Source organism: Heterodontus francisci, chromosome 1 (genome assembly GCF_036365525.1).
Source record: "Heterodontus francisci isolate sHetFra1 chromosome 1, sHetFra1.hap1, whole genome shotgun sequence".
In the NCBI taxonomy this organism is placed as follows: domain Eukaryota; kingdom Metazoa; phylum Chordata; class Chondrichthyes; order Heterodontiformes; family Heterodontidae; genus Heterodontus; species Heterodontus francisci.
The window spans coordinates 79,707,669-79,730,936 of NC_090371.1; the positions used below are offsets into that span (position 1 = coordinate 79,707,669).

At 43.7% G+C, this 23,268-nt stretch overlaps 1 protein-coding gene across 1 annotated transcript in view; it reads right to left on the reverse strand.

The window, feature by feature from the left end:
• npr2 (natriuretic peptide receptor 2) overlaps positions 1-23,268 on the reverse strand; it is a 244,287-nt gene that overhangs the window by 83,197 nt on the left and 137,822 nt on the right. Inside the window, exons 12-13 of the mRNA XM_068032500.1 lie at positions 13,204-13,275; positions 3,427-3,586 (exon numbers count right to left, since the gene is read on the reverse strand). Of these exons, the coding sequence (XP_067888601.1) occupies positions 3,427-3,586; positions 13,204-13,275 (232 nt within the window). The remainder of the gene's footprint in view (positions 1-3,426; positions 3,587-13,203; positions 13,276-23,268) is intronic.

Here is a 23,268-nt window from a genome sequence, read left to right on the forward strand (position 1 = left end):
TCAAAAAGGAGGAGGTGTTGGGTGTCTTGCAAAGCATTAAGGTAGATAAGTCCCCAGGGCCTGATGGGATCTACCCCAGAATACTGAGGGAGGCAAGGGAAGAAATTGCTGGGGCCTTGACAGAAATCTTTGCATCCTCATTGGCTACAGGTGAGGTCCCAGAGGACTGGAGAATAGCCAATGTTGTTCCTTTGTTTAAGAAGGGTAGCAAGGATAATCCAGGAAATTATAGGCTGGTGAGCCTTACGTCAGTGGTAGGGAAATTATTAGAGAGGATTCTTCAGGACAGGATTTACTCCCATTTGGAAACAAATGAACTTATTAGCGAGAGGCAGCATGGCTTTGTGAACAGTAGGTCGTGTCTCACTAATTTGATTGAGTTTTTGAGGAAGTGATGAAGATGATTGATGAAGGAAGGGCAGTGGATGTTATCGATATGGACTTAAGTAAAGCCTTTGACAAGGTCCCTCATGGCAGACTGGTGCAAAAGGTGAAGTCACATGGGATCAGAGGTGAGCTGGCAAGATGGATACAGAACTGGCTCTGTCATAGAAGACAGAGGATAGCAGTGGAAGAGTGCTTTTCTGAATGGAGGGATGTGACTAGTGGTGTTCTGCAGGGATCAGTGCTGGGACCTTTGCTCTTTGTAGTATATATAAATGATTTGGGGGAAAATGTAGCTGGTCTGATTGGTAAGTTTGCGGACGACACAAAGGTTGGTGGAGTTGCGGATAGTGATGAGGATTGTCAGAGTATGCAGCAGGATATAGATCGGTTGGAGGCTTGGGCGGAGAAATGGCAGATGGAGTTTAATCCGGACAAATGTGAGGTAATGCATTTTGGAAGGTCTAATGCAGGTGGGAAGTATACAGTAAATGGCAGAACCCTTAGGAGTATTGACAGGCAGAGAGATCTGGGCGTACAGGTCCACAGGTCACTGAAAGTGGCAACGCAGGTGGATAAGGTAGTCAAAAAGGCATACGGCATGCTTGCCTTCATCGGTCGGGGCACAGAGTGTAAAAATTGGCAAGTCATGCTGCAGCTGTACAGAACTTTAGTTAGGCCACACTTAGAATATTGCGTGCAATTCTGGTCACCACACTCCCAGAAGGACATGGAGGCTTTGGAGAGGGTACAGAAGAGCTTTACCAGGATGTTGCCTGGTCTGGAAGGCATTAGCTATGAGGAGAGGTTGGATAAACTCAGATTGTTTTCACTGGAACGACGGAGGTAGAGGGGTGACATGATAAAGGTTTACAAAGTTATGAGCGGCATGGACAGAGTGGATAGTCAGAAGCTTTTTCTTAGGGTGGAAGAATCAGTTACTAGGGGACATAGGTTTAAGGTAAGAAAGGCAACGTTTAGAGGGGATGTGCGAGGCAAGTTCTTTCCACAGAGGGTGGTGAGTGCCTGGAACTTGCTGCCGGAGGAGGTGGTGGAAGCAGGTACGATAGCGATGTTTAAGAGGCATCTTGACAAATACATGAATAGGATGGGAATAGAGGGATATGGTCCCCGGAAGTGCAGGAGGTTTTTAGTTTAGGCAGGCATCAAGATCGGCACAGGCTTGGAGGGCCGAATGGCCTGTTCCTGTGCTGTACTGTTCTTTGTTCTTTGTGAGATTGAGGAAACTGGGCCTATATTCTCTCGAGTTTCAAAGAATGAGAGGTGATCTCATTGAAACTTACAAAATTCTTACGCGTCATGGCAGGCTGGATGTTGATAGGATGTTTTTCCTAGTTGGTGAGTCTAGAACCAGGAGACATAATCTCAGAAGTAGGGGTGGTCATTTAAGACTGAGATGTGGAGGAATTTCTTCATTCAGAGGATGGTGAATCTTTGGAATTTTCTATCCCAGAGGGCTGTGGAAGCTCAATCACTGAGCATGTTCAAGACAGAGATCGCTAGATTTCTGGATACTAATGACATCAAGGGATATGGGAATAATGAGTGAAAGTGCCTTTGAGGTAAATGATCATGGGCAGATGGGCGGGTTGTCTTATGAGGAAAGGTTGGCAGGCTAGGCTTGTATCTGCTGCAGATTAGAAGCGTAAGAGGCGACTTGATCGAAACATACAAGATCCTGAGGGGTCTTCAGAGTGGATGTGGAAAGAATGTCTCCCCTTGTGGCTGAATCTAGAACTTGGGGTCACTGTTTAAAAATAAGGGGCTGCCCATTTAAGACAGAGATGAGGAGAATTTTTTTCTCTCAGATGATGGTGTGTCTTTGGAATTCTCTTCCTCAAAAGGTGGTGGAAGCAGAGTCTTTAAATATTTCTAAAGCAGGGGTAGATAGATTCTTCATAAGCAAGGGGGTGAAAGGTTATCTGGGGTAGGCAAGAATGTGGAGTAGAAGTTACAGTCAGATCAGCCATGATCTTGTTAAATGGCTTCGCAGGCTCGAGGGACTGAGTGGCCTACACCTGCTCCTAATTTGAATGTTCATCTGCTCGTATCAGCCATGATCTGGCTGAATGGCAGAGCAGGTTCGATGGGCTGAATGGCATACTCATGTTCCTATATTCCTATGTTCCTATAATACTGAAGGTATTCCCCATCACTGCCAATTTTTTTCTCATTAGAATCCATGGATGACAATCTGCAGGTGACTAATCCAATTACTTCCCCGCTCTGTGAGCTTGTATGTGTGCACGTGCATGTGCATGCATTTGGTATATGTATGTGGCAGTGTGTTTGTGTACGTGTGTATAGCAATGTGTGCTTGCGTATGTGTGTATTGCAGTGTGTGCTTGCGTATGTGTGTATTGCAGTGTGTGTTTGTGTATGTGTGTGTAGCAGTGTGTGTTTGTGTATCTGTGTGTAACACTGTGTGCTTGTGTGTAGCAGTGTGTGTTTGTGTATGTGTGTATAGCAGTGTGTATGTGTATAGCAGTGTGTTTCTGCATGTGTGTGTAACAGTGTGTGTTTGTGTATATGTGTGTAGCACTGTGTGCTTGTGTATGTGTGTAGCAGTGTGTTTTTGTATGTGTGAATAGCACTGTGTGTTTGTGTACGTGTGTGTAGCAATGTGTGTTTGTGTATGTGTGTAGCAGTGTGCGTTTGTGGATGTGTATGTAGCAGTCTGTGTCTGTGGATGTGTGTGTAGCAGCGTGTGTTAGTGTATGTGTGTATAGCAGTGTATGTATGTGTAGCAATGTATGTGTGTGTAGCAATGCATGTTTGTGCAATTGTGCGTAGCAGTGTGTGTATGTGTATATCACTGTGTGTTTGTGTATGTGTGTGTAGCAATGTGTGTTTGTGTATATAGTGAAGGCGGCTGTTACTGAATTCCCTATTGGTTTGCACCAGCTCTGTTATTTTCAGACATTGCCCAACTAAATTTCAGATGAATGTAAATCTAAATTTTTCAACTGGTGATCTGAACACAATGCCGACACTGATCAGCTGACACAGACCTAAACTTACTTGCATAGAGTGCGTACGAATCTTCATTATCACATGATGAACGAAAACTCGTCAAACCATAATCTGTGATTTTCAGCACAAAACGACTGTCAACGACACAATTGGATGATTTAAGATTGCCATGTGACCCAATTAAGCTGTTATGTAAAAACGCCATTCCCTGCAAAGCAAAAGAGATCAGTTTAATAAACCATTTTGATCTCGTCTGAGCTTCTCAGCCAGTTTGACTTGACTGCCTCCAGAAAAGGAAAATCAACAGCATGTAAGGAGCTACTTTCTTTAATTTGACTGATTAGCGATTTTACCAGCCCCCAGGTGGTGGGAATGGAGTTGGGGACGAGGTTGGTAAAATAGCGGGAGAGCCGCAATAAGATGGTTCCCTGACACTGTCTCACCGCCAGAGAAGTTTCCCAGCAGCAGGCAGGAGGTGCATCAGGGTACAGATTGACTGCCCACTCCATGGAAGCGGGCAGCCAATTTGCATAATTGAGACTCCCATTAGGAGGTCATTAAGCTGGGCCGGACTCAGTAGTTAAATGGTTTCTGTCACATTTTCGATTTCCAATGTTGTGCTGCTCCAGTGGTTAGACTGGTACTAACACAATGCTATTGAATTATCAAATATAAACACAAGAAATGCTGGAATTATCAATCTACTACTTTGCTTCATAAAAGACAATAGATATAGGTACAGATGAGGGAGAAAGAAAAACTTTCATTTATATAGCACCTTCTGCAACCTCAGGATATCCCAAAACATTTAACAGCTAATGAAGTACTTTTGAAGTGTAGCCACTGCTGTAATGTAGAAAGCAAAACAGCCAATTTGCACACAAAAGGCTCTCATCAACAGCAATGTGATAATGACCAGATATTCTGCTTTAACTTAATAGTGTTGATTGAGGGATAAATATTGGCCAGGACACTGGATAGAACTCTCCTGCTCTTCCTCAAAACAGTGCCATGGGACCTTTTACATTGATCGAAAAGGATGATGGGCCCTCAATTTAATGTCTCATCTGAAATACAACACTTCTGACAATGAGCACTCGCTCATGAGTAATCTATTGGATTGCCAGCCTAGATTATGTGCACAAGTCTTCACAATGGAACAACGAGCCCATGACCTTCTGACTAAAGACAAGAGTGCTACCCATTGAGCCACCTAGGCTACTTGGATCAGTAAGCTCGTCCTTCCATAGAAACCACTACTTTCCCGTCAGCCCTTTTGAACAGCAGTTGACACAGTCCGGGCTGCTTTTACTACAGAAGATTCCACATTGGGAATTTGTGGCACCTTTCTATTGCTGCAAGTGTTAATGCAGTGTAAATATCCTTGCATAATAACGCATAATGAGCAAACAGTACAAAAAAATGAAGAGTGCAGGAGAGCATGCCAGGAGCAGCACCAGGCATACATAAAAACGAGATGTCAGCTTGGTGAAGCTACAACACAGGACTACTTGCATACCAAACAGCGGGAGCAACATACAACAGACATGGCTAAGCGATCCCACAACAAACGGATCAGATCTTAGCTCTACAGTCCTACCATATCCAGTCATGAATGGTGGTGAACAGTTAAACAACTGGCAGGAGGAGGAGGTTCAACAAATAACCCCATTCTCAATGATGGGGGAGCCCAGCACATCAGTGCAAAAGATAAGGCTGAAGCATTTGCATCCACCTTCAGCCAGAAGTGCCGACTAGATGGTCCATCTCGGCCTCCTCCTGTGGTCCCCAGCATCACAGATACCAGTCTTCAGCCAATCCAATTCACTCCACGTGATATCAAGAAACGGCTGAAGGCACTGGATACTGCAAAGGCTATGGGTCCTGACAACATCCCGGCAATAGTACTGAAGACACGCTCCAGAACTAGTTGCGTCCCTAGCCAAGCTGTTCCAGTACAGCTACAACACTGGCATCTACCCGGCAATGTGGAAAATTGTCCAGCTATGTCCTATACACTAAAAGCAGGAACAATCCAACCCGGTCAATTACCGCCCCATCAGACTACTCCCGATCATCAGCAAAATGATGGAACGGGCTGTCGACAGTGCTATCAAGCGGCATTTGCTCAGCAATAACCTGCTCACTGATGTTTAGTTTGGGTTCTACCAGGACCACTCAGCTCCTGACCTTATTACAGCCTTGGTTCAAACATGGACTCCAGAGGTGAGGTGAGAGTGCCTGCCCTTGACATCAAGGCAGCATTTGACCATGAATGGCATCAAGGAGCCCTAGCAAAATTGGAGTCAATGGGAATCAGGGGGAAAACTCTCCATTGGTTGAAGTCACACCTATCACAAAGGAAGATGGTTGTGGTTGTTGGAGGTCAATCATCTCAGTCGCAGGACATCGCTGCAGGAGTTGCTCAGGTTAGTGTCCTAGGCCCAACCAATTCAGCTGCTTCATCAATGATCTTCCCTCCATCATAAGGTCAGAAGTGGGGAAGTTTGCTGATGATTGCACAATGTTCAGCACCATTCGCGACTCCTCAGATACTGAAGCAGCCCATGTCCATATGAGCAAGACCTGGACAACATCCAGGCTTGGGCTGATTACTGGCAAGTAACATTCGCACCCACAAGTGCCAGGCAATGATCATCTTAAACAAAAGCGAATCTAACCGTCTCCCCTTGATGTTCAATGGCATTACCATCACTAAATCTCCCACTATCAATATCTTGGGGGTTACCAGTGACCAGAAACTGACTGGGCCAGCCACATAAATACTGTGGCTACAAGAGCAGGTCAGAGGCTGGGAATTCTGTGGCGAGTAACTCATTTCCTGACTCCCTAATGCCTGTCCACCATCTACAAGGCACAACTCAGGAGTGTGATGGAATATGTTCCACTTGCCTGGATGGGTGCAGCTCCAACAACACTCAAGAAGCTTGACACCATCCAGGACAAAGCAGCCTGTTTGAATGGCATCCCATTCACAAACATCACTCCCTCCAGCACTGACGCACAGTGGCAGCAGTGCGTACCATCTACAAAGATGCATTGCAGCTACTCACCAAGGCTCCTTCGACAGCATCTTCCAAACTAGAAGAACAAGGGTGGCAGATGCATGGGAATAGCACCATCTGCAAAATCCCCTCCAAGCCACACACCATCCTGACTTGGAACTATATCGCCGTTCCTTCACTGTCGCTGGATCAAAATCCTGGAACTACCTTCCTAACAGCACTGTTCGAGTTCCTACACTACACGGACTGCAGCGGTTCAAGAAGGCAGCTTATCACAACCTTCCCAATGGCAATTAGGTTTGGGCAATAAATGCTGACCTAGCCAGTGATGCCCACATCCCCCAAATGAAAAAAAAACATTTTAAAAACTCAAAATGGCTAACGTTCTTACACATATTCACTTGTAATAAGGAATCATGATCGTGCGGCACTCTTATCTATACGGTGTGCAGTAGATTTAAAGGGGCATTGCAGTTGTGAAAAACTGCTTGGCAAACCTTTTATTGTTTTGTGGGAAAGTTGCTTATCACTTTTATGCAATGATATCATGTGCGAGTCATAAAAGCATGTACTGTGGCATGATTTATTTCAGCACAGGTGTTTCTAAACAATGAAAAAAAGGATTGTCCAACACTTTATTATCAAGACATCTTGTTCAAATTCAGACTTCAAAAATACATAAAAACAACTTGCAATTATATAGCATCTTTAATGTCATAAAACATCCCAAGGTGCTTCACAGGAGCATAATCAGACAAAAGAAGACACCAAATCAAAGAAAGACACTTTAGGACAGATGTCCAAAAACTTGGTCAAAGAGGTAGGATTTAAGGAAGATCTTAAAGCAGGAGACAGAGGTGCAGAAATGCAGAGGGTTAGGGAGAAAATTCCAGAGTTTATTGCTTTGTCAGCTGAAGGCATAGCTGCCAATGGTGGACAAAGGATGTGGGGGATGCACCAGAGGCCAGAATTGGAGGAACGCAGAGTCAATGAGCACAGACTGATGGGTGAACAGGACTTGGAGCTTAAGTTTATGGAGGGTTGAAGATGGGAGCCCATCCAGGATAGCGTTAGAATAGTCAAGTCTGGAGATAACAAGAACATGAAAGTTGGGCTGAATTCGGAAGACTGGAACTTGAGACCATCCAGAGCAGAATCTGGTCTAAAGAGGTTCAACACTGGCCTCCAATATGTATTTATTAAAAAGAACCAATGTTTTCAGAACTCTCATAAACCAAAATGGTTTTACCGTTCTTTCTTTCAAACGTGTAAGTAAATCTCTTTTTCACTGTATGTATCACAGCTATGTTGTTCCCAATTATGTTACCAGTTGCTTTTGCACTGAACTGTGGCTCAGTTGGTAACGCTCTTGCCTCTGAACCAGAAGGTTGTGGGTGCAAGTGCCACTCCAAGGGCTGGATTTTAACAAGCCCACGACGTCGGGCTCCATGACGGGGGGGCGTGGGGGGAGAACCAGAAGACAGATGTGGCAGAGGCCCACCATAGAACTCAACGACAGGAGAGCCTGGCCTCCTGGTGGCGGTGAGGCTCTGTGGCGGCTGCCAATGGGCAATGGGACCTGCATCTACATATTTAAATCAAAAGACACGAAGAAATTGAAATGAACTTACTGACAATCTTACAGGCCGGCAGCAATCCTCAGTGCAGCGGCTGGCACTCCCGCACCTTCAATTCCCTGTCTAGGGAAAGCCGGTGTGACACTGGTGGGTTGTGGGGAGGACTTAGGATTTCCAGTGTGGGGTTGGTGGGGGAAACGGGGTCAAATAAACTTAATGAGTGTAGGGGAAAGTGGGAAGGGGTGAACTTTAAACTTTGTACAGTCTCGGGGGGTAGGGGATGAAGGTCAGATTTAAAAGGTAAGTGTTTTGGGGGGAAGGGCAAATAGTTAATGAAATTGATATTGGGGGGTGGGAAAAGGCATTAGAATTTTATTTGACAAATTTGGGGGGGTTTATCTTTACAAATTTCTATATGCTGGCAGGGCTGGCTGCCCTTTAAAAATGGTGCCAGCACCTGCGCACAGGCAGCTGACGCCATTGCTGGCGTCAGACAGTTCACCTCCTCCACGTGATGTGGGGACGGCGAAGGGGGCGGCGAGCAGGCCGCCCGGCTATTTAAATGAGCTGCTGAGCAGGATATCGCGGCAGCGCTTTGGCGTGCGGCCCACGCATGAGGGCAGCATTTTTTGAGTTCGCCATTGGGAGTGACAGAGGGCTCTTAAATCCAGCCCCAAGACTTGAGTACAAAAATCTAACTGACACTCCAGTGCTGGATGAGATGTTAAACCAAGGCCCCATCTTCCCTCTCAGGACGTAATTGATCCTGTAGCCAGAGCTCCTGGTTGTCAGGGTGATCCAAGGCAAACACGTCTGCAGTGTTTGCAGCTCGAGGAGCTTCGGCTCAGAGTCATTGAGCTGGAGGCCGAGCTGCAGACATTACGACACATCAAGGAGGGGGTAAGTTACCTGGACACTTTGTTCCAGATGGCAGTCACACCCCTTAGGATAGGGTCCTCTGATTTGGACACTAGCCAGGGACAAGAGAGTGTGACTGCGAGTGAGGCAGGTAAGGGGACACAGAGGGCAGGAGTGGAGCAGCCTCAGCCTTTGCGATTATCCACCAGGTCTGAGGTTCTTTCAGCTTGTTTGGATGAGAGTGAGGGCTGCAGGGTGGATGAGCAACCTGACCTTGGCACCCTGGTACAGGAAGCCATTCAAGTGGGGGGAGCGAAAAGGAATGTAGTGGTAATAGGGGACAGTATAGTGAGGGGGATTGACACTGTTCGCTACAGCAAAGAGTGAGAGCCCAGAACGCTGTATTGCCTGCCCAGTGCCAGGGTTCGGGATATCTGCTCAGGGCTGGAGAGGAACTTACAGTGGAAGGGGGAGGATCCAGTCATTGTAGTCCATGTAAGGACCAAGGACGTAGGCAGGACAAGGAAAGAGGTTCTGCATAGTCAGTATGAGGAGCTACGCACCAATTTAAGAAGCAGAATCTCAAAGGTAATAATCTCTGGATTATTACCTGAGCCACGTGCAAATTGGGCTAGGGCAAATAAGATTAGAGAAATTACTGTGTGGCTCAAAGACTGGTACGGTAGAAGTGGGTTCCAGTTCGTGGGGCATTGGCACAAGTACTGGGGAAAGTGGGGCTGTACTGTTGGGATGGCCTATGCCTGAACTGTGCTGGGGCCAGTGTTCTAGCGAGCCGCATAACTAGGGAAGTAGAGAGGGTTTTAATCTAAATAGTGGGGGCAAGGGATCAAATTTGGGAAGATGTGGGACATCGAAGAGTAGGAACAAAGCAAGAGAGAAAGGTGATGGGAAATGATAAATAGACTGTGACAAGAAGGGATAGAGAATACTAAGAGTAAGGCTAGAGGTTACAAAAATAATAAAAAGGACAAAACTAAAGGCTCTCTACCTGAATTCAAAACAAAACAGATGAACCGATAGTACAAATAGAAGTAAATAAGTATGGTCTGATAGCCATTGCAGAGACATGGCTGCAGGATGACTTAGATTGGCACCTGAATATTGAAGGGTACGTGACATTTAGGAAGGTAGGAAGCTAGAAAAAGGTGAAGGAGTGGCTCTGTTAATTAATGTTGGCATTAGTACAATAGAAAGGGATGACCTATGTTCAGGAGATCAGGATGTGGAAGTGGTTTGGGTAGAGCTGAGAAATGATAAAGGCAAGAAGTCACTCGTGGGAGTGGTGTACAGGCCCCCTAACAGTAACCACATGGTAGGATGGCATATAAAGGAAGAAATAATGGGAGCTTCTCAGAAAGGTACAGCAATAAGCATGGGGGATTTTAATCTACAAATAGACTGGAAAAATCAGATGGGAAAAGGTAGCCTAGATGAGGAGTTCACAGAATGTTTTCAGGAGAGTTTCTTGGAACAACACGTTCTGGAGCCAACCAGAGAGCAGGCTATACTGGACCCAGTATTGTGCAACGAGATGGGATTAATTAATGACCTCATAGTGAAGGCACCCCGAGGTAACAGTGATCATAATATGATTGAATTTTACATTCAGTTTAAGGGAGAGAAGAGGGGACCAAGACTAGTACTTTAAACTTAAATAAGGACAATTATGAGGGCATGAAAGCAGAGCTAGCTAAAGTGAACTGGCAAAGTTGGTTCAGGAACAGGTCAATAGAAATGCAGTGGCAGACATTTAAGGGGATATTTCAGAATACACAGAATAGATACATTTCAATGAGAAAGAAATGTTCCAAGGGGAGGACCCACCATTCATGGTTAACTAAAAAAGTTAGAGATAGTATCAAACTTTAAAAAGCATATAATTATGCAAAGATGGGAGGCAGTTCAGAAGATTGGACAGAATATACAAAACAGCAAAGGATGACGAAAAGATTAATACGGAGGGAAAAATTAGAGTGCAAGAGAAAGCTAGCTAGAAATATAAAGAGACAGTAAAAGTTTCTATAGATATTTTAAAAAGAAGTTAACAAAGTGAGCATTGGTCCTATAGAAAGTGAGTCTGGGGAATTAATAATGGAAAATAAGGAGAGAGCAGATGAATTGAACAGGTAATTTGAATCTGTCTTTACTACAGAGGATACAAGTAACATCCCAGAATTAGCTGTAAGTCAGGAAATGGATGGGAGGGAGGAACTCAAGAAAATTACAATCACCAGGGAAGTAGTACTGAGCAAATTGTTGGAGCTGCGGGCTGACAAGTCCCCGGGTCCTGATGGATTTTATCCTAGGGTCTTAAAAGAAATGGCTTGTGAGTTGGTTTTGATTTTCCAAAATTCCCTTGATTCAGGGGAGGTTCCATCAGATTGGAAAATAGCAAATGCAACTCCTTTATTCAAAAAGGGAGAGAGACAGAAAGCAGGAAACTACATGCCAGTTAGCTTAACATCTGTCAGAGGGAAGATGTTGTAGTTGGGCACTTCGAAAAGTTCAAGATAATCAGGCAGAGTCAACATGGTTTTGTGAAAGGGAAATCATGTTTCACCAATTTATTGGATTTCTTTGAAGAAGTAACATGTGCTGTGGATAAAGGGGAACCGGTGGATGTGCTGTACTTAGATTTCCAGAAGGCACTTGATAAGGTACCACATCAAAGCTTATTGTGTAAATTAAGGGGTAACATATTGGCATGGACAGAAGATTGGCTAGCTACCAGGAAACCGAGACAAGGCATAAGTAGGTCATTTTCTGGTTGGCAAGATGTAATGAGTGGTGTATCCGCTGGAGTTTAGGTGACTTGATGGAAACATATAATATCCTGAGGGGTCTTGACAGGGTGGATGTGGAAAGGATGTTTCCTTTTGTGGGAGAATCTAGAACTAGGGGTCACTGTTTAAAAATATCCATTTAAAACAGAGATAAAGAGAATTTTTTTCTCACAGAGGGTCATGAGTCTTTGGAACTCTCTTCCTCAAAAGACGGTGGAAACAGTCTTTGAATATTTTTTAAGGCACAGATAGACAGATTCTTGATAAGCAAGGGGGTGAAAGGTTATCAGGGGTAGGTGGGAATGTGGAGTAATCAGTTCAGCCATAATCTTATTGAACGGCGGAGCAGGCTTGAAGGGCCAAGTGGCCTACTCCTGCTCCTAATTCATATGTTCCTATGTGTGTTCGTATGTAATGTTTCAAAGAAGAGCAGGCAAATTATCCCCAGTGTCCTGGCCAATATTTATCCCTCAATTAACATCACAAAAACAGATTATCTGGTCATTATCGCCTTGCTGTTCATGGGAGCTTGTAGTGTGCAAATTGGCTACTGCATTTCCTGCATCAGAACACTTCATTGATTGTAATGTGCTTTGGAATGTCCTGTAATCATGAAAGGTGCATAGAAATGCAAGTCTTTTTTTGAACACTTTTAATATCAAAAGACACTCATTTCTTGGTTGCTTTTATAAAATACTCATTCTTCCAGGAACAATTGGCCCTCATTATAATGGTTGTCTTTCCTAACAGTTTTGAGTCACAATGGCACAGAAGGAGGCCATTCGGTCCATTGAGTCTATGCCAGCTCTCCATAGGGCAGTCCCTTTCCCCGCTCTATCCCTGTAGCCCTGTAAGTTTATTCCCTTCAAGTGCACATTCAATTTCCTTTTGAAATCATTGTCTCCCCTTCCGTCACCCTCGTACACAACGAATTCCAGGTCACTAAAATGTGCTGCATTAAAAGTTCTTCCTCACATTCCCCCACATCTCTTGCCCAAAACCTTAAATATATGCCCTCTTGTCCTTATACCATCAGCTAATGTGAATAGCTTTTCTTTTTCTACCCTATCCAAACCTGTCATAATCCTGTACATCTCTAATAAATCTCCCCTCAATCTCCTTTGCTCCAAGGAGAACAACTCCAGTTTCTTCAACCTAACCTCATAATTAAAATCCCTCATCCCTGGAACCACTCTGTCAAGTCTGCTCTGCACCCTCTCAAGGACCCTCACATCCTTCCTAAAGTGTGGGGACCAAAACTGGACACAATACTTAAGTTGTGGCCCAACCAGAGCTTTATAAACATTCAGTATAACTTCCCTGCTTTAATACTATTTATGAAGTCCAAGATACCACATACTTTGCTGACCACTCTCTCAATATGTCTTGCCACCTTTAAAGATCTATGCACATTTATTCAGCTTTTCTTTACTTAGCCCAACTTGATTGCAGCAGGAAACAAGGCTGCTGGAATGTTTTTCACCAATAAAATTTCAAGAATTCATTTTATAATTTAATTATGTCATATTTCTATATCTCCCTTGCTCTCACACACCTTACCTTCACAATGTCATTAATCAGTGAATAGCGGAACACCCAGTCAAGGTTAATATTTTCATTTTCAAGTATATCCTGAAAAGACAAAAACAGAAGCCATTTAAAATAAACTTATACTTGCCTTATAATGTATAAATTGCAATGATCACATATTTATTCAGTTAACAATTTCTTAAATTGTTTCCATAATGAAAGTGCTACGACTGAGGTGGGAGGAGTGCATTGTCTTTTCTAGTTCCACTTCTCCACAGGTCACAACATCTATTTAAATGTTTACCCTGTTACCGATACAGCCAATCAGACGCTCTACTTTTTTCAATCCCAGAAAAAAATACACCAACCAGGTTTCTTTAATAAAAAACAAAATTATCAGTTTATTTTAAAGCAAGACTTAACCAGTAACAAAGCAAAGCATTAACACACCGATTAAAATATGAAAGTTCTCTTTTATAAAAATTCCCCAAATACACACACACACAAACTGGAAAAAATACAGAAATTCACTCTGCAGAGGTCTGTTACAAAAAAACTACTTTGGCCAAATATTTGCTAATTCTTGATGAAAAAAGAAGATATAGAAGGAAGTCAGTTGTCCCTCTTTTGGTCTGACATCCAGGTATACAGAGATGGGTCACTGGGATCGTTTCAGAAGTAATCCATTCTGGAGATGTCAAAAATTATTCCAGTAGGTTTTCTAGGAGAAATGTGGCATCAGGGTTTTATCACACTTGAATCGCAGGATTTTTTTCAGCTGCTCAGGAGCTATAAGGACCAGGGATTTTTTCCCACACTGGATCCTGGCAGGATTTTTTCAGAAAGGTAGAGAAGGAGATGAGCCGGGTGATTTCTTTTCTCCTTTGCAGGGAACACCAACTGTCTTCAAACAGTTCACACCACAACTAAAACAAAAAACAATGTTCAAACACCAATCAGTGAGCCAACCTCCTGACCTCCATAAACCTTGACATGTGGCTTCTCTGTAACCATTATTTTCCATGTCACCAAGGGTTGTGCTCTTTTCTGAGCCCAAATCACAAGTGGCCTCCAGCACAGGTGACTTTAAAACAATCACAGAATAATACAGTGCAGAAGAGGCCCTTCGGCCCATCGAGTCTGCACTGACGCATTAGAACACCTGACCTGTCTACCTAATCCCATTTGCCAGCACTTGGCCCTTAGCCTTGAATGTTATGATGTGCCAAGTGCTCATCCAGGTACTTTTTAAAGGATGTGAGGCAACCTGCATCTACCACCCTCCCAGGCAGGGCATTTCAGACCGTCACCACCCTCTGGGTAAAAAAGTTCTTCCTCAAATCCCCCTTAAACCTCCTGCCCCTCACCTTAAACCTGTGTCCCCTCGTAACTGACCCTTCAACTAAGGGGAACAGCAGCTCCCTATCCACCCTGTCCATGCCCCTCATAATCTTGTACACCTCGATCAGGTCACCCCTCAGTCTTCTTTGCTCCAGTGAAAACAACCCAAGCCTATCCAACCTCTCTTCATAGCTTAAATGTTCCATCCCAGGCAACATCCTGGTGAATCGCCTCTGCACCCCCTCCAATGCAATCACATCCTTCCTATAATGTGGCGACCAGAATTACACACAGTACTCCAGCTGTGGCCTTACCAAAGTTCTGTACAACTCCAACATGACCGCCCTGCTTTTGTAATCTATGCCTCGATTGATAAAGGCAAGTGTCCCATATGCCTTTTTCACCACCCTATTAACCTGCCCTTCTGCCTTCAGAGATCTATGGACAAACACGCCCCTTGTTCCTCGGAACTTCCCAGTGTCAGGCCATTCATTGAATACTTCCGTGTCACATTACTCCTTCCAAAGTGTATCACCTCACACTTTTAAGGGTTAAATTCCAACCACCACTTTTCTGCCCATTTGACCATCCCGTCTATATCTTCCTGTAACCTAAGACACTCCACCTCACTGTTAACCACTCGGCCAATCTTTGTGACATCCGCAAACTTACTGATCCTACCCCCCACATAGTCATCTATGTCGTTTATATAAATGACAAACAATAGGGGACCCAGCACAGATCCCTGTGGTACGCCACTGGACATTGGCTTCCAGTCAATAAAACAGCCGTCTGTCATCACTCTCTGTCTCCTACAGCTAAGCCAATTTTGAATCCACCTTATCAAGTTACCTTGTATCCCATGTGCATTTGCTTTCTTGATAAGTCTCCCATATGGGACCTTGTCAAAGGCTTTGCTGAGATCCATGTAAACTACATCAACTGATCTACCTTCATCTACACACCTGGTCACATGCTCAAAAACTTCAATCAAATTTGTTAGGCATGACCTCCCTCTGACAAAGCCATGCTGACTATTCCTAATCAAATTTTGCCTCTCCAAGTGGAGATAGATTCTCTCCTTCAGAATTTTCTCCAATAGTTTTCCGACCACTGACATGAGACTCACTGGTCTGTAGTTCCCTGGCTTATCTCTGCAACTCACTGGTCTGTAGTTCCCTGGCTTATCCCTGGTTCGACCACACTTGGAATATTGTGTTCAGTTCTGGTCGCCTCATTATAGGAAGGATGTGGAAGCTTTAGAGAGGGTGCACAGGAGATTTACCAGGATGCTGCCTGGACTGGAGGGCATGTCCTACGAAGAAAGATTGAGGGAGCTAGGGCTTTTCTCATTGGAGCGAAGAAGGATGAGAGGTGACTTGATAGAGGGGTACAAGATGATGAGAGGCATAGATAGAGTGGATAGCCAGAGACTTTTTCCCAGGGTGGAAAGGGCTATCACCAGGGGTCATAATTTTAAGGTGATTGGAGGAAGGTTTTGGGGAGATGTCAGAGGTAGGTTCTTTACACAGAGAGTGGTGGGTGCGTGGAATGCGCTGCCAGCGGTGGTAGTAGAAGCAGATACATTAGGGGCATTTAAGCGACTCTTGGATAGGTACATGGATGATAGTAGAATGAAGGGTAGGTAGTTAGTTTGATCTTAGAGTAGGTTAAAGGTTCGGCACAACATCGTGCACGAAGGGCCTGTACTGTGCTGTACTGTTCTATGTTCTATGTTCTAACAATGTCTTGTCCTGTCGGTGAACTTGGTAAAAAAAAACACATCCATGGAATCTTTTCAGTTTTAACACATGTCGTCAAAAAATAAAAATAATGGAAGCACTTTCCTAACAACAGCAACAGAAAGTTTTGGAAACTTTCCTCAGAATTAAAGTGCCTTCTTTAAAACAAAAGATCTGATAGGTAGTATAAGCCTGCAGACTCATGTTTAAATCTTTGCTTTTACTGGCATTTGAACCCTTCTAAAGGTCAAGGTTCACCAGTCTTAGTAAAGTTATCGAAGGCTCAAATTGGAAATCAGTAGCAACATTGATGGAATAAACCCCAACTGGAAAGGCTGGAGAAGCAATTTTACTGGACTTTGTTAAGTTGTAATAAAAATTGTAAACCATATCTAAAAGTCATAATCCAATTTTTAATTTTCATATACATAGGGCTTTACTTTGGTGTAAGCACACTGATTTTGGAGTCAGTAAGATTTTTTCCTGTCTTTTTTTAGCCCACTTATAGGAACACAAATAATGCATTCATGGAACCTGGCTGATTTACAACGCAAGCACAACTGAACAGCCAATCATAAAAGGAAGCAATAATAGAATCACTTATCAAGCCTTTAGGTGCCATGTAAGCACTATAGATAACACTCATAGTGGATGCAGTGGAGTGTGCAAATTGAAGGGAGAAAGGTGTAGCTGGTATTTACTGATGAGGTCCTTCAAATTATCATGGAAGCTCGAAGCAAATGGAGAAGTGCCCTCTGCAGGTTAGAAGAACAACCCACTGCTAAACAGAGTATCCAGCAGGCATATGAGGCAATTACATAGGGGTCATTATAATCTCCACAACCTGCTATGTTTGGGGGGAAGATGTCAGATATGATAAAGTGCCAATTTAAATAAGCAGAACATTGTCAGTTATGTTGCTACACTGTACATGGGTATGACTGCCTATTATTATATATTGTGATATATGGGTACGAGTGACATTGGTCCTTTCAAGAGGATTTCAGTTGGCAACAATGTTTGCATAAATCATTCTGCACAACAGTATTGCTAACCAAAATTTAGCCATTACTTTGCTGCAAGTTTAACATAAAAGAGACATAGTTAAGGCATTCTAAAACTATTACAATGACTGGGGTTTTACCCTAGGTAGACAGGAGCTAGGTAGGCAACAGAGCCAACTGTGCAACAGCCCCAACAAACAAATTTCTCTGCAGCACCTGTGGAAGAGCCTGTCACTCCAGAATTGGCCTTTATAGCCACTCCAGGCGCTGCTTCACAAACCACTGACCACCTCCAGGCGCGTATCCATTGTCTCTCGAGATAAGGAGGCCCAAAAGAAGACAGGAGCTGTTCACCGACTGAAAAGTCGGTGGCGCACACGCTTCCACCTGGCCTGGGGATCCAGCCTGTATTTTGTGGGTCCCCGGGCTTTAATTGGTCTGAGGTGGGACTTCCACCTTCTTGAGGTAGGAAGTCCTGCCTAATACAGCTGCCAGCCAATCAGCAGGCCGGCAGCTCTTAGTCCCAGCAGTGCCAACGGGAGCGGTGGCAACTGCTGGGACTGCAGCCCAGCTACCCGAAGAAGATGTCAGGGAGCCCGGAATGCAGGTAAGTTTCTGTTGCCTCGCCGGGGTGATCGGTCAGGCCCCAGCAAGGCAAGGGTGTTCAATTGGGGGGACGGGTGGGGAGGCATGTTGGGTAGTGGGGTGGTTGGGACATTGGGGGCGGCCCTCCATTGGGCACAGGGTATCTGATCATGAGGGTCCCCCTGAGGACGTCAGAGAGCTGCCTGCTTTTCTCAGGCCTGGCCGCACGACCAGCCACGGGTAAAATCCCCGTGGAGGTGGGCGGAGGTCCTTAAGTAGCTGTTAAGTGGCCACTTAAGGGCCTTGATTGGCCTGGGGCAGGCGGGCCATTTTACACCGCCACTGCCCTGCGTAAAGTGGTGGCAGAGGCAGGAGCGGGTCAGGAAGGCCCCCTGAGCCTTTTATGCACCCCCACCGCTACCTCCCCCCACCACCCCCCCCACCCCCCCCCCACCCCACCCACCCTGTCCGCCACCTTCCTGCTCTTTGGATTCCGGCCAACAACTCAGAAAAGGTAAATATGCTTACTGGCAGCTGACAACGATTGTTCATTAACTATTCTTCTGCAGTTAAAAGCAACTACAGATAAAAACAAACACTGTTTTCATCTTTCGTTAGCAACCTATTTTTGATCTCTGCTAAAATTAAATTTCAAGTAATACATTATCCTTTTCTTTGCAGAAGAAGGTGGCTATAAGTGGATGGGTGCCATTGTGCTAGGACAGTGGTGACATGAAAGGTATAATTGCTTATGAATGTCAAAGGCTAGGAGACCATACAGGAATGTATCACATCATTGTATTGTATTGTGCACTAATCATTGTTCTCTGTACTGGCATGTATGGCATGAAACTTGCTTCAAAGTTTTAGTAGCCAGAGCCTGAGGATGCATCTAACTTGTTCAAACATTTTAGATTTTTTAACTGTAACATAATTTCCTCATATATCGGAAGCTTGTGATGATTTCTTCCAAGAACTGGTTTCAGGCTTCCGGATTCCAACCAAATGTGTATTTTATCATTATTTTTGTCAATGACGCCAATAATTTCATTCATTGCAATTTCTCTTTTATGGTCCATATTTCCTCCATTCTATTAAGTTTCATACCACTGTTTTCCTACAAAATGATATTTTTCTCCACCATTGGTGTTCCTCTGCTAAATAAGCCCGTCCTTGAAATGAATCCATTTATTCACATATAAGTGCTCTGTACCCCATATTTTATCAATCTCATGTATTAAATATACCTTCTTAAAAACTAAAATGCATTTTTCACTCACACTCAAACCCTAAAATTGACAGGAATCTTTTTTGGCACTACCAAAAAAGACTTTGTATTCAGTGCTGTTATCAATAGAGCTGAAAACAAATCTTTCCACCACTTATTTTAGCATCTTGCAATTTGGGTCTATTCTGTAACATCACTTAATGTGTCATTCGCTGTTGGCAACAGTCCTCAATTGCATTCATTTGTTTGAATTGCATCAGTTGTAGCCAGGAACTGACTTTTCCTCCAAAGCATAAGCATGATTTTGCTTCAGTGAATTGCAACATCTAGCATTGTATTAATCTGTCACAATTAATATATGCTTTCCCAAACATTAGGCAACTATTGGGCCTGTGCTACATTCCACAATGTCTGCATAACTTGCTTTCTTTTTGCTCTCTCCTTTAGCTTTGATATTTATCACTTCTTTGATTGCTTCTTAACCCTTTTCTAACTACTACCTGAATGATTCCACATTCCTCATTTCACAACCATTTAGCTTGCCCTTCTACCGTTCCTACTGCTCGACTTTTCTGTTCTACCTTGTTTATGATCAGTTCAATTTCCTCTGGAGCCTTTTTCTCGGAGACATATCTGGCATTCCTCAACTTATTCTATTCTAATTAGCATTGCTGTCAGTTCATTAAATTTACATACATGGGCTCTTAATTCAGTTACATGCTGATGATTGACCTATCCCAAATTCTACACACATGAAAAATTTGCACCTCTCCTTCTTCAAAGCTGATATATAAAATAGATGATTCCATCATCTCCTTTCTTATCAGATCCAATAACTTTGTTTTTACTCATTCCTGGGATGTGAGCATCTCTGGCAAGGCCAGAATTTATTGCCATCCCTAATTGCCCTTGAGAAGGTGGTGGTGAACTGCCTTCTTGAATCACTACAGTCCATGCGGTGTTGGTACACCCACATTTCTGTTAGGAGGGAGTTCCAGGATTTTGACCCAGCAAGTTCTAAATATAATTCCAAATATATTATTTAAATTTCTCTCCACATCCTGTCAATTATTCAGGCATCTGAAGGAAGGTGTCACGCCAATGTGCTTTGTTGAATGATAATTTTCTACAATCCACTGAATGGAGACCTGAGTTTATATTTTTTAAAGAAATTTAAAAAAAAGATGACTTTGCTAACAGCTTAAGATGACCACCAAATTTGCAACACTGTATCCTACATTGCAAGACCTGTAAGGAGGGAGACGAAATGTCTGCTCATCCCAGCAAGAACCAAGACCCAGGACATTTAAGGGAACTGCCTGTTCTCTTTCGCAAGAAGAAATACAGTGCTAACTACCCTGTTTGAATCACTGGGTGACTGACATGTGACAAGCCCCCCCCCCCTCCCCATCTATGGTTTTAAGTTGGTGTTTCTCTGCAGCAGGTTGAGGAGCATCTGGACTCTGACACATACAGACCTAAGTGGAGGTCCTCCTTCCTCTCTCTCTCTCTACTTTTCAGCTTGCAAACTTCGAACCCTGCCTGTTGACTGACCACCTCTGCATACTCCAGCTACAATCAGAAACCTCTTTGGAAGAAATAACCTGCATCGCTGTCTCCAAGAGACCCATCGAATCAGTCAACCTCTTCAAGCTAAAAGCCTCAGGACCAACAAATTCAGCTAGAAGCTAGCCAAATCAACAAACTGCACACACATCCTTTTTTCTATGGACTCTAACTCGACCAATCTACCCTTCCCCACTCTGTAACCTATTTGTGTGTGTATGCATGTGAAAGTTGGCATGTAGTTTATTATTTTACTTAATTCGGTTTAAGTACAATAAAGTTAATCTCTTTCTTTGTTAAACTCAAGAAAAGCTGTCCGATTGGTTCTTATTATGATCATAGCAAGTATGTAATCAAACACCTACTGACTTGGTAAGTACATCCACTTTAAAAAAGAATTATATCTGTTGTAGTCAAACAAGGAGGGAAAAGAGGGAAGCCCTTTGACTTCTCCTCACTTGACCGTAATAAAGGTGAATGATACAATTTATCCACTCTTCTAACATCACTACTATTTCCCTCCTAGATTTTACCAGCTAGGTTTTACAAGGCGTTTCTGTGTTTGAGAATATCCCATGCTGGCAGGGAGACATCGTGTTCGCCTCCCGATGACCTCCGACTACCATTTTACAAGCCTCTCGCCTTGTAAAATGGTAGTCGGAGGTCATCGGGAGGCGAACGCGATGTCTTCCTGTCAGCATGGGATATTCTCAACCACAGGAACGGCCACACACCAACTGGAGATGTTGGCTAATTAAACTAAATAACACATGTAAACGGGGTTTTCCGTCACAACTCAGATGGAGCTACAGCAGTGGAGAGCAGCTCGGCGGAGATTCTTGGCCTTTGTTTTTCTCTTTTTAAATTTTAAAACTCTATTAATTGTGAAGTATAAACGTGCTTAAAATTAACCAGAAAGTGTCATTTTTAAAGTAAAAATTCACAATTTTCCATGAGTTATGCCTCCAAGCGCCCACAGAATTGCACCAGAACTGTTGTACCTTCAGTATTTGTATTTCATCCTTGAGACTTTTTATGCCACTAATACATGTAAATGTTTAGTACATATATAGCATAAGTTACAAAGCCCATGTAACTACTTGCTTCCACGCATTATAGGCTTAGAATCAAGCCATTCTTGAGTTGTCAGCATTTGGGAGCAGTGCCAGCTATTTTTAAGCGGTTGGTCAGCTTTTGCTAGTTCTCCAGATTGGCATTTATGAAAGTTATATTACCGAAATCACACTGGGACCGAAATTCTGGTGGTTTGGGAGGGCATAAAAAGGCTGATCATCCACAGTGGGGGCCCATAATTTGGGGCAATACCTGGACCTGCTGGGTTACTGCCTTCTGTAAAAAAAAAGCACTAATTCTGGCTGTGGGAGAAAGGCGAATAATCTTCCAGTCTCCTCACCTTTGGGGGTATGTGTGGTGGTGCTCCTGGGCTATCCCAGAGGTTCTGTTCACTGCGTCCTCATACAGCCCAGTGGAAGCCACAATGGCTGACAACTGATATGAGCTTCGTGCTGAGCCCTTTAAAGGTGCTTCTCAGCCAAGATAATCTATCCCAGAGGGAATCAGTTACCTTTTGCAGCCTACCCTGTTGAACAATTGGGGTAGAGAAAAAAGAAAGGCTGATTTATTTCGGTTGGCCTGATAAGGGCCCATTCATCACCTATCAGAGCAATATGGTACACCTCCAATTTGTTGGATTGGTTTTGTGGTTGATGCCTCTGTTGTGTCTATATGGGAAATGGAAATGTTCCAATCCCCACAATTTGGAATAGGACCCCATTTTTGCTTGAAGGCAAATGGAAATCCCAATCCACTGCACTTCCACCTGTGATGTAGCAAACCTGGAAGCTTAAGGTCAATGTTCTTCTTTTCAACCAGTGATGAACTCAAATTAGGCACAACAGGATCTGATACTTTGTATTGACACCCATATTATCCTGCCAAAATTCATCAACTCTGATCTCAAAAGATCAACTTGTATCATACCATTACAGCAACAACTTGCCTTTAACATAGAAATAAATGTCCCAAGGACACTTTGCAGATGAATAAGGAACAAAATGATTGCCAAGCCAAGAAGGAGATATTAGAATGTGTGATCAAAGCTTGGTCAAAGAGGTGGGTTTTCAGGAATTTCTTAAAGGAGAGGGAAGTAGGGAGACAAAAAAGCTTGGTGAGGGGCTTCCAGAGCATGGAGCCTAGGCAGCTGACAGCAAACATGCCCAATCATGGAGCAAAGGGAGGGGGAACGTACAAGAAGTCAGAGTCAAAGCAACAGAGTGGGAAGAGATTGTAGAACTGGAATAGGTTACAGAGATATGGATGGATGAGTCCATGAAAGAATTAGAATGCAAGGATAAGACATTGGTCCCTGGAGCCAATGTAGATCAGCAAATAAAAAGGGTGATGGGTGAGTGGGACTTGGTCTACAATAGAGTATGGTCAGCAGAGGTTTGGATAAGCTGAAGTTTGTAGATGTTGGATTATGTAAGTTGGCTAGGACAGCTTTGAAATTGATGAGTCTGGAGTTGACAACGGCATGGATGATGGTTTTAGCAGCAGATGGGCTGAGACGAGTAATGTCAAGGAGGTGGAAATAGAATGCCAAGGTTGT